The 16,453-nt window shown below is 43.3% G+C and overlaps 1 protein-coding gene across 7 annotated transcripts in view; it reads left to right on the forward strand.

Moving 5' to 3' along the window:
- ARHGEF3 (Rho guanine nucleotide exchange factor 3) overlaps positions 1-15,730 on the forward strand; it is a 132,293-nt gene extending 116,563 nt beyond the window's left edge. For 6 of the 7 annotated variants that reach the window (XM_070738475.1, XM_070738479.1, XM_070738476.1 and 3 more), the window contains 5 exons: positions 685-761; positions 1,592-1,849; positions 3,782-3,952; positions 12,177-12,363; positions 12,642-15,730. In XM_070738475.1, the coding sequence (XP_070594576.1) occupies positions 685-761; positions 1,592-1,849; positions 3,782-3,952; positions 12,177-12,363; positions 12,642-12,988 (1,040 nt within the window). In that variant the 3' untranslated portion in view covers positions 12,989-15,730. The remainder of the gene's footprint in view (positions 1-684; positions 762-1,591; positions 1,850-3,781; positions 3,953-12,176; positions 12,364-12,641) is intronic. The other variant, XM_070738481.1, reaches the window with a different exon arrangement.
- Positions 15,731-16,453: the final 723 nt, after the last annotated feature.

Consider the following 16,453-nt stretch of genomic DNA (forward strand, 5'->3'; position numbering starts at 1 on the left):
ATTCAGATTTATAAAATTATGGTATGTGTATTTTTTGTTTTTTTGCTCTCTATTGAACTACTTTTAGGACTTCCTGAAATGCTGTTCTTTTTTTTTTTTGAAGGGTGCTATGAAGGGAGGGACTCTGATTCCAATTTAAGCAGCAGTATTAGAAGAAAGACTTAACATTGTTGCAAAAGGGTAGTTTCTGAAGTGGGGATCATGCTATTACTTTTTGCTTTTCCTCTGACCATGATTTCATCTTTAGAAGGTGGTCTGGATGCTTAAACGTGGAAATGTTTTGTAATAAGAGATACAAATCATTCTGCTCTGATCAAAACTGAAACCATCAATACAGCAGTTAAAATGGATGTATAAAGAAACATTAGGCATGTTGCATGAGGTTTGTTACTGAAACATCGATAGCCACTTGACTCACTTTCTTATAAAAATAATAGGGGATTTAATGTCATTTGGCAAAGTTTTTATTAGTACAAACTAATTCTAAATTGACAAGTTTCCCTTTTCTGTTGTTTAGGGAAACCCAATATGTTTGAGTCACAAAAAAGTTAAAAAGCCTAGTCTATTGTAGAAGAAAAACCAGTGCTAAGCCTGGCTTTTCATGTTATGAACATTATCAGTGAATGATTCATAAACCAAGTCTTCCATTCATTCCCCTAATATTTAGTATTCTATTTTCATCAGATCTTCTTAGGAGACTGAAGGAAATTAGGAAATCTGATGGATCTACAGAATCAGTTGGTCACATTCTTGTGAGCTGGGTATGTAAAATATTCAAATATGTTTTCTTGTTCCTATTTTTTAAATATCAGTCTTATCTGGCATTACAAACATGTTTTCAGAAACATGAGTAGCAGGATTTGTGAATATTTGAGTTAAAATTAATATAGTTGGAAAATATATACATTTCAAAGAAAAGGTTCTTTGATTTTAATACTTAAGACACCTCTCTAACACTGTAGAAGATTAAGGGTAAAGAACAAACTTCAAAAACTGATTTCATAGTTTCATATGTTAACAAATGTCTATTTTATAAGCTTTGCGTGTGCCAATGAGCAATGCGTGTGATACATAATTCTTAGGTGAAATATAATATTCTAAGGTAGCATATATCAATCTGCTTCAGAAGATTGCATTGTTTTATTACAGTGATGGCGAACCTATGGCATGGATGCCATAGGTGGCATGCAGAGCCATATCTGAGGGCATGCAAGGCGCATGCTGGCCAGCTGATTTTTGGCTGTTTTCACTCTCCTCTGGCTTTAGGAAAGGCTCCTGAATCCTGGGGACAGCAAAAAATGCCCCAGTTAGCCTACTGGAAGTCCACAGGCTTCAGTGAGAACTGTGTGTATGGGTGTGTGGGGAGGTTGTGCACATATGCAGGGGCAGCACAGGGGTTGTGCGCATGCGTGGGGAGAGCGCATAACATTATGGGTGTGGGCATGCACGCACATGCTATCTCATGGATGCGCACCCTTTTGATACCTGAGTGAAAAAAGGATTTGCCATCACTGTTGTATTAGCTCAAATATATTGGATTTATTTATATAAACATGTAAAAGCCATATGTTTTTTTCATTTTCTTCCTTAGCTGCCGTTCTTGAATTCTTACGATAGTTACTGTAGCAATCAAGTGGCTGCTAAAGCTTTGTTGGATCATAAAAAACAGGACCACAGAGTGCAGGACTTCCTACAGCGTTGCCTGGAATCGCCTTTCAGTCGTAAATTAGATTTATGGAATTTCCTTGATATCCCACGCAGCCGTCTGGTGAAATATCCATTGCTACTCAGAGAGATTTTGAGGCACACACCAAATGATCATCCAGATTATCAGCACCTTGAAGAAGCGGTACGTGTTTAGCAGCAATGTAGCAAGTAGAGCTTTTTTTTAAAAAACCCCAAAACCTGTTGAATTATCCATCTCAAGGCAGTTGCTTGGATTAGAATTACAATAGTGCATGTATGTATGGGGGACTGTAGGTGCTTGATATGCAAAATTATTTACAGTTAATGCAAGAATACTAGCAGTGTACAAGTAGAAAAGCAGTACTGTTTTTAGAGGCTGTGGAAAAGTTAAGGTGCCTTCTCCTGCGCTGTTGACTAAGTGTTCTTCCAGACTAGGCAGCTCCAGTAGATGTCTCCACCTCCAAGCCCTCCTTTTTTTCTTACTCTGATTGCGCGTATGTGTATGTATTTATGGCTAAATATCACACCTTCAAATATTCCTCTCCACAGAGTTACTTTTCTTAGATATAGTTCTAAGAAATGGAAGCATGTCAAAGCTACTTATGCCAAAACTTTTCTTTAATCCTCTGGGAATAGCTGCTGTTGCTTAAGTATTCAAAGGCTGACCAGGGTTTCAAGAATACTGAATATTAGTCATGTTGCAAAAGCAACCGCACCAAGTGCTTAGGGTTCCCACAAATTTTCCTTCCCCTTAATGAAGATGTGGAAGTTCAGTACAACTATTTTTTACTAGAAGTATGCAGGACTAATTTTAATCACTTATGTTTATTAAGAAAAGCATCCCTATTTACTATGGCATAGCAAGTTACAATGCAGGCATCGGGTCAAGCACACATAATACTAACAGTTTTAGTTAGAAAATCAAACAACAAAGTTCTGTTGTTTATGTGCAAAAAGATTCTGATGATATAGGTTTCTTCATTTACTCTACCTGAATGAATAAATGTGCTAAACTGTCATTCATTTAGCAACTACTACATTTAGGAATCACACGTAAATACAATAGTAATAAAGGGCACAAACCCCCCACATTTTCTAACCAGTACACATATTTATGACCAAATTCATACCCCTGAAAACAATGCGCACCAGAGTGAGATTAATGCTGTACAAGATCTCTTTATCTGAATGAGACAGTAGCACCCACTTCACTGCATTTGTCTCTGTCTGTCTGTCTGTCTGTCTGTCTGTCTGTCTGTCTGTCTGTCTCTCTCTGTGTGTAAGAGAGAGGGAGGGTGGGTGGGAGGGAGAGAAGTGTATGCTTAGCAATTATTTCACTTAACAATCTGGTTGTTGGAACAAATCTTTGTCACTGAATAAGGACTGAATGTATTTATAATTATCATATGGTATATTCCTGCTCGCAGAACATAAACAAGAAGTGAAGGATACTTGGTTCTCTGAGCTTGGTTGTTGCAGACATTTCATTCACTTGTTCAGCACTGATAATGTCTCTTAATTTGGGTAATGAAATATCTGCGAGAAAATAATCAAGCTCGGAAACTACCAAGGCCCCCTCCATTTCAATCCTGAGCTACAAATATTTTCTTTTCATGATAACCAATTTTCTGAAATGGGGGATTTGGGGTTTTCATGAGCTGAACCCCATAATCATCACAATTATGACAAATCACAGGTTGAACTATCTTGCCTTGCATGGAATGAATCTCTCTCACATATTATGTTTCATCGTTTAAATTGCATTACTGAAATAAATGAACTTTTGCACAATATTCTAATTTTTCACGTTTCACCTGTAGGTATTACTGACAGTGGTTCAACTGAATGTGCAGGAATGACATCTGCAGGAACTTCTTGGTTATCATGAAAAGAAAATGTTTGTAGCTCCAGGTTGAAATGAGAGGTCCTTGGTGGTCTTTAAAAACCACCAAGTGTGGAATTAAAGTTCACACAGCTTAAAGCTGCCAAAGTTGAGAAACACTGTGCCAGAAAAAACTTGAAAACTTAATTTTAAGTAGCAGCTATTAGCTTGTCTTGGAAATTGACCTTTGTAAATAATCTCCTTATTTTTCAGATGAATATTGTTCAAGGCATAGTAGCAGAAATCAATAAAAAGACAGGAGAATCTGAATGTCAGTATTACAAAGAGAGGCTGATATATCTTAATGATACCCAAAGGAACCCCCTGATAGATGAGTCACGTATTGTTTGCTGTCATGGTGAACTAAAAAACAACAGGGGAGCGGTAAGTGATTTGTATGTATGCATGCATGTATATTTATACTGGTATGTTTTATTCCCTTTCCTTTGAATTCTGGTTTTTACATCAAGAGATTATTGCTCAAATTAACCACACTCTTGGATGTTTCAGGCTACAGTTAGTATACTTTAGCAGACTTTAGAACAACAAGCAAGCAAATATGTATGTTAGAAAATATTCTTCTTCTCCCATGCCTCCTGGAAGGAGAGTCCAGCATGGGGTTTAGCTCAAGTCTTATTGGTAGGACTGAGTTTCAAATTAACATAAATATATAATAATTAGGTACCGCCCCCTTGCTGCCCCAAGTACCCAGTTTTAAAAAACTCAGTCGAGGTTAAGGACATGAGTTTTTTCTCTCCCCTTAGGTGGAGTATGTTAATGTTAATGTATGTTAATTAAATTAATTATGTTGAACCTTGTAATTTTTTCCTTTTGTCTCTTAATAGGTTCGTGCTTTTCTGATGGGGTCTCTGCCCTCCGCGGGCACCACCCCCACCTTTCCTCCTTTTGGGGCCTCTTCTCTCAGCGGGTACTGCCCACCGAGGAGCAACCGGGCTACTATTGTTATTAGATTATGACCTGGTGGTCTAATCAGCCCAATTCACCCCAGATGGGGGGGGTCCGTCCCTCCCCATTGCCGGGGGCGGCGGAAGACTCGGACGCCGATAAAAAAGCCGCGGCGGCTATTACAAGCCGCCGAACAGCTGATCGAGCGCTAGCAAACCGGCGAGCGACAAACGGAGGCTTTGGCGGCCGGCAGGGAGTCGGATGGCGGCGAAGGAGCTATTTCCCGGGCCTTGTGCTGCTGGTTTGCTCGCCCTATGAGGCGATTCTTCGCGCGAGCTTCATGCCGCCATGTTTTGTTTGGCAATGAGCCAGGAGCGCAAACGGCTTCAATCACCGTTTTAAATAGGCGCGAACTGGGCAGCTGGCCAAGTTGTCAGTGCTGTGATATCTGCCCAGAGACAGTCGACGAGGTCACGTGGTCGGCTGACAGCCAATTAAAATGCGTTTTCGCTGTCAGCCCTGCCTGCATGCATTACTGAGAGTGAGAGCTTTCTATTACTGATAAGCGACTGTGGATGTGCCTTGTTTTTTGTGGATTCGTTCGTGAGTACGCTGCCCCATATAATAATAAATATGGCAGACCAACTTATCAGTGGGGAGGAGCAGGCCCAGCCAGTTCAAACACCGGTCAAGGGGAAGGATAAGGCCAGCAAGCCTAGGAATAAGTCCTCCCAATCGAGCTCCTCTCTTCGTGAGGCTGAGAGGAAGATCAAGGCCCTAGAGCAGCGTTTGGAGGCGGCCTTGTCCCCCCCCATCGTAGGGGGACTGACTATAGGCCCGTTCCAGCCTCTTCCTCCATCTGCTCTTTCACCTGCTATTTCCATGGGGCTCCAGGGCACCGCAACGGAGAGAGACTGGTCCCCTGACAGGCAGATCCCCCCTCCATTGCCATCACCTGCAGCGAGGCCTGAGAGGCCTACCTCCTCTCATAGGCAGGCACTGTCTCAGGGGGAGTTACAGACACCATGTTATGTGCCTTCATCTACCTTCACCCCCACGGCAGCGGGGCTTAGAGACAATGCAGATGCTTGGCAGGCCTTTGCCCCTGCTATACAGGACATTGTGGCCAATGCATTTACGCAGGGCATAGCTGCAGCAACGCAACGAGCCAATGCCTTTCCATCTCAGCCTATCCAGCCCAGGGATATCTGGTCAGCACCACCGCCCCCTACTGGGTTGGGTTCTATGTCAATTGACCACACTGAATTGGAGGAAGACAGTGACCACGGAGATGGCCTGTCGGATGATGAATTCTCTGTTCCAGAGCAGCCAGCAGTGGCGGGACTTTTTAAACCCTCCTTGTATAGGGTTTTATTGCGCAAGGCGAAGCAAGCCTTAGATGTGCCAGGAGCAACACCACTGGTGGAACCATCAGACGGGCCACGCACTTCAGCTGCTTTATGTAAGGAACCCGCCAAAGAATCGGACAAGGTTCCTGCACTGGAGATTTTTCTCGAGAATGTCAAGCGCCCGTGGCAACATCCGGCGGCGGCGCAAGGGCCTTCTAACCTGGAACGCAGGTTTTATACCTTTGATGACAGCATGGAGACGCTACTCCAGTTTCCTCCTGTGGACAAACCGGTGGCCACATTGGTTTCCCGCACGGTTGTGCCTTCAGAGACGGCTGACAATTTGAAACCGGATGAAAGGAGAGCGGAGACTCTTCTCAAGAAGACCCACCAGATGGCCGCTTGGGCTCTTCGGGCAGCTTCCACCGCCTCCTTCTTCAGTCGGGCATCCATTATGTGGATTCAAGAGGTTCAGGCGAGACTGGCTCCTGAGGAGACTCGACTGCGGCAGGACTTGAATAAGCTCCTCGCGACTGCGGAATTTTCCACGGATGCCACCCTGCATGCCGCAAAATTTGCCTCCAGGGCTATGGCTTCCACCATTTCGTCGAGGCGCCTGCTTTGGCTCAGAAACTGGCAGGTGGATGCCAAGTCGAAGTGGACTTTGTCTTCGGCTCCCTTTGAGGGCACAAAATTGTTCGGGGAGGCTCTAGATCCTGTCCTGGTGGAGGATAAGGATAAGAGGAAAGTCCTCCCAAGGTCCTTCCGCCGCCAGGACCGAAGAGCTGGTCCGTACTCCCGTAGGCAGTCCTTTCGGTGGGACTCGTGGTCTGCCCCTTCACAGCAGACCAGACCTTACTCACAGGGTGCCTTTTCCACATCCTATAGGAATGACCGACCGTATTCCCAGGAACGAGGCAGAGGTTTCTCCCAGACCAGACGACCATACCGGGGGTACCAGCAACGGAACGCCAGGCGTGCCAAGTGACTGCCTGGACGGCATTCCTTTGGGGGGCAGGCTACAAAAGTTCAGCGAGAGATGGCGAGCTACTACTTCAGACCCTTGGGTCTTAGCCACTATCTCACAAGGCCTAAAGATCGAATTTCTACACAACCCTCCACACCATTTTACCACCTGCCCTGTCACCAGAGACTTCGAAAGGAGGTCTCTGTTGGATCAGGAAATTCTTCACCTTTTACAGATACAGGCGATCGAACCAGTTCAGGACAATTCCAAAGGTACGGGATTCTATTCCAAGGTATTCCTTGTACCCAAGGCCTCCGGGGGTTGCAGGCTCATCTTGAACCTCAAACGTCTGAACCAGTATATTCTGTACCGACGGTTCAAGATGGCCTCCCTCCGCTCCATCCTGGCCTCTGTTCGAGCAGGGGACCTTCTTACTTCAGTGGATTTAAAGGAGGCCTACCTGCATATCCCCATACACCCGAACCATCGACAATTTCTTCGATTTTGTCTACACGACGTCCATTACCAGTACAGGGCCATGCCCTTTGGCCTGTCATCGGCCCCACGTACCTTTACGAAGGTACTGGATGCACTGCTGGCCGATTTGCGGTCCCGGCCAATCCGGATTCTCGCATATTTGGACGACATTTTGCTTCTGTCTCCAACCCGCCAGAGGGCGCACAGGGACTTACAAACCACGATGTTTTGTCTACAACGTCACGGCTTTACCATCAACATGCCAAAAAGCCATTTGACTCCTGCCACCAGACTCATTCATCTGGGTGCGGTGATAGATACGGTCTCTCAGAGAGTGTATCTATCCCCGGAGCGGCAGCACCGCATCCATTCTCTCATAGGTGGCCTTCAACAGAAACGAACGGTGCCATTGTCTTTCCTGTCAAAGGTGCTCGGGACCCTGGTATCCTGCGTGGACATTGTCCCTTGGGCCCGTTATCATTATCGACTGCTCCAGTGGACCTTGCTTCCGTTCCAGCGTCGAAGATTGAGCCATACCCACCGGCTAACCTTCGTGGGACGCGAGTTGCAACTCTCCCTGCGCTGGTGGAGATCTCCAGCACTGCGGCAGGGCACTCCCTTCGGACCATGCCGCCACACGATCCTCACCACGGACGCCAGTCTGCTGGGGTGGGGCGCTCACATCCAGTCCCAGGTGGCTCAAGGCTTCTGGAGCCCCCAGGAGCTATGCCCAATCAACATCAATTTTTTGGAGCTCAGAGCTGTCCGCTTGGCCTTGCTGGCCTTCGCCACCTTACTGGAAGGTCATCACGTCCTCGTACGCACGGACAACGTAGCGACCAGGGCACATTTAAATCACCAGGGTGGAACGCGCTCTCTCAGGTTGATGGAAGAGACGGTCCTTCTCTTCGACTGGGCGGAGACTCATCTTTGCTCTCTCCATGCAGAGCACATCGCGGGGGAGGACAACAAACAGGCGGATTGGCTCAGTCGCCAGGAACTGGACCCGGCGGAGTGGCGGCTCGATCCGGGTCTGTTTCAAGAAGTCTCGCGTCAGTTCGGGGAACCAGTGGTGGACCTATTCGCCACCCCCCAGAATACCCAACTCCCGAGGTTCTACTCCCGCTTTCCAACTCCGGGAGCCGAAGGAATCAATGCGCTACATCTTCAGTGGCCAAAGGCCCTACTGTACGCCTTCCCTCCGATTCCACTTATTCCATCAGTGGTAAGGAAAATCCTGATGGAGAAGGCGGAGGTGCTCTTGCTAGCGCCTCATTGGCCTCGGAGACCTTGGTTTGCGGACCTCAGAGAACTGTCCATTTCTCCGCCGTGGAGGATACCGGACGACCAGATCTCTCTCAGCCAGGGGTTCGTGTACCACCCGGAACCCCAATGGTTCCACTTAACCGCATGGCATTTGAAGGGGACAGGTTGAGGAGCTGCCTCCTTCCCGAGAATGTTATCGCAACTATTCAAGCGGCTCGACGCCCTTCCACAGTCCGAATTTATCAGGCAACATGGGCAGCCTTCCATTCCTTCTGCAATGACAGGAACCTTCGACCACAGGATTCCTCAGTCATCCCTGTCTTGGAATTCTTGCAGAAAGGTTTGGAGAAAGGTTTGGCGCCAAACACACTAAAACGCCAGGTCGCAGCGCTTGCCACTATTATAAAGCGGGACGATGGGGGACCCTTAACTTGTCACCCTTGGATTAAGGACTTTCTCAGAGGGGCTACCAACACGCACCCCCCTCCTGTTCGTCGTTTTCCCACATGGGACTTGACCTTGGTCCTTCAGGCCCTCACGGGCCCACCGTTTGAACCGTTGAGGACTGTTTCATTGCGTTTCCTCTCCTTCAAGACGGCCTTTTTGGTGGCAGTCACCTCGGCAAGGCGGGTATCCGAACTGGCCGCGCTGTCGGTCAGATCAGACTTGTGTCAATTCTATCCGGACAGAGTTTGTTTACGCCTGGACCCCACCTTTCTCCCAAAGATCAACACTCACTTTCACAGGGCTCTAGAGCTGGTGTTACCGGATTTTTGTGCTCATGGTACTCACCCTTTAGAACTTAAGTGGCACAAGATAGACGTACGCAGAGCATTGAAACTTTACATCAGGCGTACCGGCAGTTTACGCAAAACTGAGGCTTTGTTTGTGTCATTTAGTTCTAGTAAACTGGGTCTCAAGGTATCTTCCAATACCATTAGCCAGTGGGTGAGACTATGTATAGTTGAGGCATACAAGGCGAGTGCAAGGACTCCACCGAGTGGTATACAGGCTCATTCGACAAGGAGTGCGGCTTCTTCGGCAGCTTGGGCGTCACAAGCCCCTCTTGAGGATATCTGCAGAGCCGCGGCGTGGAGTTCACCCACAACCTTTATTCGCCATTACAAATTGGATACCTTCGCTTCAGCTGAAGCTGCCTTTGGCAGACGTGTACTCCAGAAGGTGTGCGGGGAGGTACCACCCATGGTTCACAATCTCCCTCCCTGAAACTTGGACCTTGGGTATATCCCATGCTGGACTCTCCTTCCAGGAGGCATGGGAGAAGAACCGTTGTACCTACCTGAACGGTCTTCTCGATGCCCTGGAAGGAGAGTCCATACCCTCCCGAAGAACCATGGGAGTTCTTGTTTGATGCTAGTGGTTTCTTATGTTATTATGGTTGTTAATAAAGTTCATTATCTTTACATCTTTTCGTTTTTTAAAACTGGGTACTTGGGGCAGCAAGGGGGCGGTACCTAATTATTATATATTTATGTTAATTTGAAACTCAGTCCTACCAATAAGACTTGAGCTAAACCCCATGCTGGACTCTCCTTCCAGGGCATCGAGAAGACCGTTCAGGTAGGTACAACGGTTCTTCTTTTAAAAGAATTATGATATCTGTCTATCTTTCCATCTGTACATCCAATATATTTCCTTAGGGCTCCCCCCCCCACCCCAGAACATTATTAAATAAGCATTCAGATCCATAAAAGGAGGACAGATAATGAAATAACTCTACAAGGGAACACCACCATAAAATATCTTGCCTTCCACAACATGGAAAGTCCCATCAGGGATCATGGCTGCCAAACTACAGGACCATAGGGCATTTCAGAAAGGAACAAATCCAGCAGTTCAAAACATTAATTGTTTATAGATAGAGCAATTTCCCAAAATTCAAGGTCAAAACAGACAATCTGAGCACAGTCTGGAGCTTATGGTTTAGTGTCACACAATTTGATCTGTGAATCCCTGGTGCTATACAAAGTCAATAGGACACTAAGGACCTTCCCAAGAACTCAAAGGAAGAGAGGGGTGGCATACAAATCTAATAAATAATAATAATAATAATAATAACACTGGAAATCAACTCAAGATAACTGCCATAAGTGCACACATTCCAAGGTGATGTATTGACTGTGGCTGTTCTGGTTAGGTTTGAATTTCCAAGTACCACTATCAAAGGATAAGACAGATCCTGAAGACCCAACTTATTTATATATTTATTTGTTTGTTTATTTATTAGATTTGTATGCCGCCCCTCTCTGGAGACTCAGAGCAGCTCACAAAAGCAGAACAATATCAATCCAATAGTTAAAAACCATTTAAAACCCTTAATATAAAAAACAATCATACATCTCATACAAACCATACGTAAAGTGAAAACGACCCAGGGGAATCAATTTCCCCATGCCTGATGGCAGAGGTGGGTTAATTGGAAGAACAAGATCCATGCCATCAATATATATGCCATGTGTGCAGTGGTGGGCTGCTCTTGGGTTGGACCAGTTCTTAGAACTGGTAGTACCGGTGGCAGGAGGCTCTGCCCACTTGCCAGGCATGCTTCTGCAAATGCACAGAAGTGTCGCACATGAGCGTGAGCGCAAACTGGTGGCAAAATAATTTACAACCTGCTACTGCCTGTGTGTCATCAGATATCTTGCTGGTAGAATGAGCTGGTCAAAGCAGAACATGAATATCCAGAACCGTCTCACTATATATGGAATTTACAACTCTAAGTCCAACAGAGATTATATACCAGGTAGAAAAAAGGTGGGGTAGGATCTATTGAGTATCACAGTCTAAACCCATAGTGTCCAGGAATACATGAGTAAGATAGCAGCCAAAAATGAATTCAGAGAAAATGCCTGAAGCAGCAGCAGATATGAGAAGAAAATCAAGGAGAAAGATCAAGTGCCATGGGAAGACAAGACTCTGCATGGGATGTAACAATCAACAGATAGCTAAAGTGGCAGACATTGGGAAATCCTACCAATGATTGGGAAGGGCTGACTAAAAGGGAGTACTGAGAGACAGAACAGAGCAACACAAGAACAGACACTAAGCACTAGATCCATGGAAGGAGAGTACTATTGCATTTGAGAGGACCCCAGGTGCAAATTATGCAGAGGCGCAAGACATAGTGGCATGGTGAAAGATGCAGATAGGAACAGCATACATTCAACAGTACAACCAAGTAGTTGTCACTGTGTACAAGAACATCAGCACAATGTATAAGTTACACTCTCCCAAGTCCAAATGGGAGGTCCCCCAGATAGTTGTGGAGAATAATAGAATGAAGGTACTGTGGAACTTCTGGACCCAGACAAACAGGTATTGGCCAATTATCATGATAGCAGACAATGATTAGAAGATAACAATGACAACAAGAGTGTCAAGAAATAGCAACATGAGGAAGGAGTACAAGAAACTGGAAAAATACCAGGAGCTAAAGAAGAAACTAAAGAGGATTTGGAAAATAAAGAGCAAAGTGGTGTGTGTTTGTGTGTGTGTGTGTGTAAGAGAGAGAGAGAGAGATATTTTGAATATTTCTGTTTTATCTAGAGTAATTGGTTATTTTTTAAATAAGAAATTTAGAAAATTGTAGAAAAGACTCAAGCTTTTTTTCTTTTCTCCTCAGAAATTCCATGTCTTTCTTTTCCAAGAAGTGCTAGTAATTACTCGGGCAATTCTTCATAATGAACAATTCTGCTACCAAATGTATCGTCAGCCCATCCCTGTGAAAGATCTTATGCTAGAAGACTTGCAAGATGGAGAGGTGCGATTAGGTGGATCCATACGTGGTGCATTCAGCAACAATGAAAGAAGTAAGAATCAGATTATTTTGATGTTTGTCAAATAATGACATTTCAGAATTTTATTTTAAAATTATATCCATTTGCTGTGTTGTTAAGAAATTATTTTGACATATCCTTCATGTAAGAATCCCGGTTCTTAATTTATTAATAACAGGTGCCATTTTTAAAAATCCTTAGCATTTTGTGGAAAATTAAAAACCAAAGCTCAAATGTTCTGAAAATTAACACACTATTTAAATCATGCCACAGAAAACATTATCTATACTGATTTGGCTCCTTTCTTCCAGTTAAAAACTTCTTTAGAATCAGCTTCAAAAACGGATCACAAAGCCAATCCCACTCATTGCAAGCAAATGATACTTTCAATAAACAGCTCTGGCTCAACTCTATCCGTCAAGCCAAAGAACTGGTTTTGCGTGCCTCGGGTGAGAATGGAATCCTTGATTTGGAAGGACCTGTAATAGCATCAAGCAGATACAGCATATTCCAGCAAGAATCCAAGTCTGAACAAATGGACCAATCAGACAGTGGATCTAACTGTAGCATGGACACTAGTGAAATCAGCCTTGAGTGTGACCAAATGGAAGAAAGAGATTCTTGGGAGAATGACAGAGAATTAGAAAGCAATGTCTGACAAAAGCTTCAAGAGGCTTTCCGTGTCTTATATGTATGTATTTGCATTCCATATGTGGAGCAAGAAGCACTTTTTAATATTTTTGTGACAATGTCAATTCAATCTCTAGTATATTTGTACCTGTTGACCATAAAAGTGTAACTGCCGGTATGTGTGATTTGGAATGTGTGGCAACTATAGTCTTGTGATAGTCTGTAAATGTCTCAATGGCTGAGACAGGTACTTGACCAAATACTTCACACATCCTGTTGGTAAACATGATTTCTAAACTACCAGTTTTAGAAATATTATATAGCAGGTGTCTTTGTTTGTAAAATGCCCACATTTGATGTTTTAAATGGCAACTTAACACAAGTTTTCTGCATGGCATTTTTAAAGCATCAAAGTCAGGAAGTTACATAAAACAAGGTTTCAAAAAGCCTGAAGTTAAAACTGAGTTACTTATCACCCGGTGATTTGACATGAACATTACTTGACATTAAGTACATCACATGCATGGGTGCAGAAGCTATTATAAGTAGCGTATTGGACAGTGGATGGTGTTCAAAAAATAATGAGAACTCAAGTGATGTCCAAACATTTATAAAGCAGTGCTATATTTTAGGATAAACTAAAATACTAAGTCGGCAGGAATTTTAAATACAAATTGATTTAAATTTTTAGGGTGAAATGTGATGATATACATGTCAACAATTAACATGGCTAATGCAATAAAATAGGGTTTCTCCAAGGGCACATATGCAAGAAAATAATTTGAAAATTGGCACTTCATTAATAGTGAAAATCTATATAATGAAAATCTAAAACTGATTGTGTTGCAAAATAAGCAGATTCAATAAACATTAGAAGAGCGTGGAACACCAAAAATGGCAGCTGAAATATTTTAAGTTCATTTAAATAGAATTGTTTTGCTTTGTGTAGCCCTTTCTGAGGTAACATATCAGTTTGTATATAAAATGGTGCTCTTGATTTATGTTTTTTAGTTTGTCTTACATTTTATAAATAAAAATTATAATCAAGACCTACCCTAGGGAAATCACTTGGGTGAGCACCAAATAAACCTCCTCTTTCTCGGTTTCCATGATTGCTCATATTTGTAGCCTCCATTGCAGGTACAGATGGAGATTCCTGACGGGGAAAGGGTGGCAAGTGATAAAAGGAGCCACAAGCTGCATCCCTTTAATACATGTTTTGTGACACCACAAACAGATACAATAGGGACAAATTAAAGGAGTACAGTACTCTGTTTTTTGCTCATTTTGACAAAAGCTTCATATCCTGTTGCCACCACTGAGATACTTTCTGTCATGAATTCTGTATGTGTTAAATATGCTTCTCATATTAACATTCAATATACATATAATGTGATTCAGATGTAAACAAAACATTAGCAACATTGCAAAAATGTGGAATAGGGATCCCCACTAGAAAACATTAAAAAGGCTGGGTTCTTAAATTAATTTATTTTATGTTTATAGTGTGTTTTATCAGGAGTTTAAATTGCTTAGCTAATTGTAATTAAAATAAGCCACAATTGCCCTGATCAGGGGTGGGCTACTGCCTGGAGGAAGGGGGGATGATGCAGTGGGGTAGTGAAAATGGAGTTCCACTCCAGGGCACCCAATTTGCACTGAAAGATGTTGAAAGAAAATGCAGGCCGTCCTGCATAAGCCACACTCACGGTGTGGTAGTAAAAATTTTGGTAGCCCTTCACTGGCCCTGATTAAAACCATGAGTCAGATATTTTCTTATAACAGACCTCCAAATAAAGCATTGGCTTCTTTAGCACCAGTCTGTACCATTCTATAATTCTCTGTTGTGAGAACTGTCTGTAGCACTTACTGTTATTCTAGCAACTCTACTGCAAAGTGTTCTGATTAACATCTCAGAAAAATGTCCAGCTATTCTTTGATTAGTTTTCCCAGTTAAAGTTGGGAAAATGCCAATAAACTGGGAAATTGAGTAAAAACATTACAATTAAGTTTGAGCAATAATAAATTCAGTATTTTACTGATTTTTTAAAATAAATGGGCCTATAATATGCAACTTAGTGCACTGAAATATAATTACTATTATTTTCTATACAGTATAGACTCCAGCCTCATTTCAATAGTAATGTTGGCAAAATGTATACATCAAGCATTTTATGTTTACAGAAAAACTAGACTAAATAAGGTGTCCAGGTTTTTTATGTTTTACAATCTGTTACACAAGTCATTACGTTAAAATAATCAGTACTGTATATGTAGTAGGTTATTTTACTTCTTTTTTTTAAAAAAAGTATTAATTACCAATATCACTGTTTAGGACATTTCTGTATGTGTAGGATTAAAATATTATGATCATGTTTCAATTTTTATTTCACTTGCTTTATTCTGGACAATGTTCACCGGTCAAGAGATCCAGTGACTTATGGTTTAATGCATTGTTCCAGACTGGGCCTGGAGTAATAGTTACAAAGGAGACACAATTAAAAATACTTTAAATTTCAATCTTACAATTTTTACAATCTTACAACACATGGGAATAAGTCCAAATGACATAATGGGACTATTTCTCAGTAAATATACCAAGGATTGTGTACTTAAGTTGTGAACTACTGAACTGACAAATACTTGCCAAAATGTTAGAGAAATTGTATGGTTTTCATTTATTAAAAATACTGTATTAGTGATTAAATATTTTTGCATAATAGACTTATACTGTTCTCAAAACATTTCAAATAAATTACACTGAATTATGTTCCATATCTCCATGCTTGATTGAGAAGGCTAAACGTATTGCACATTCTCCAATGCACTTGCAAGGAGAGTCCAGGATGGGTAATTCTTCAGTCTGATTGGTCGGGACTGAGTTTAATTTAAATAATAGGCAGGCACCGCCCCCCTTAGCCCTCCAGTCTAAAAACTCAGTCGCAGTATAGGGACTCTGAGTTTGTTTCTCTTCAATAAATTTGTCTTTATTGTTTATGATTTTAATTATATGTACTAATTTTTTAAAATTGTTCTCTTCTCTTCCTTTTCTTGCAGGTGCCGTTGGGGGAATGTATTTTTCCTCAAGCAGCCCTGGATGCAAACCTCCAGTGGGTTTATCCAGGGGTCTGCAGCTCCTCCTTTCCCAACCACACGAGCTGGGTTGGATGACTTGTTTCCGGAGTGAGCACCCAGGGAGACTACCTCCGAGGTAGACCCTGGAGGAGAGGAAGGGGTTGACGCCTCGGGAGGGTCTGTCCCGCCCGTTGCGAATATACCCGAGGACCAGGAGAGGAGAAGGTCCTCAGTGAAGAGGGGAGCGCGTCTCGCCTCCCCCCCCCCCCTCACCATCGGCGGAAAGAAGTCAAGGAAAGCGCTGAAAGGCTTGAAAGCCTTTATATACGGCAGGCGGCGAGGAGAAACCTCGGAGGACGCCGTTCTTACACAGCGCTGGAGGAAGGGCGGGGGAGCCAGTAGAGGCTTCCCGCCCGTT

Source organism: Erythrolamprus reginae, chromosome 2 (assembly GCF_031021105.1).
Source record: "Erythrolamprus reginae isolate rEryReg1 chromosome 2, rEryReg1.hap1, whole genome shotgun sequence".
NCBI lineage: Eukaryota > Metazoa > Chordata > Lepidosauria > Squamata > Dipsadidae > Erythrolamprus > Erythrolamprus reginae.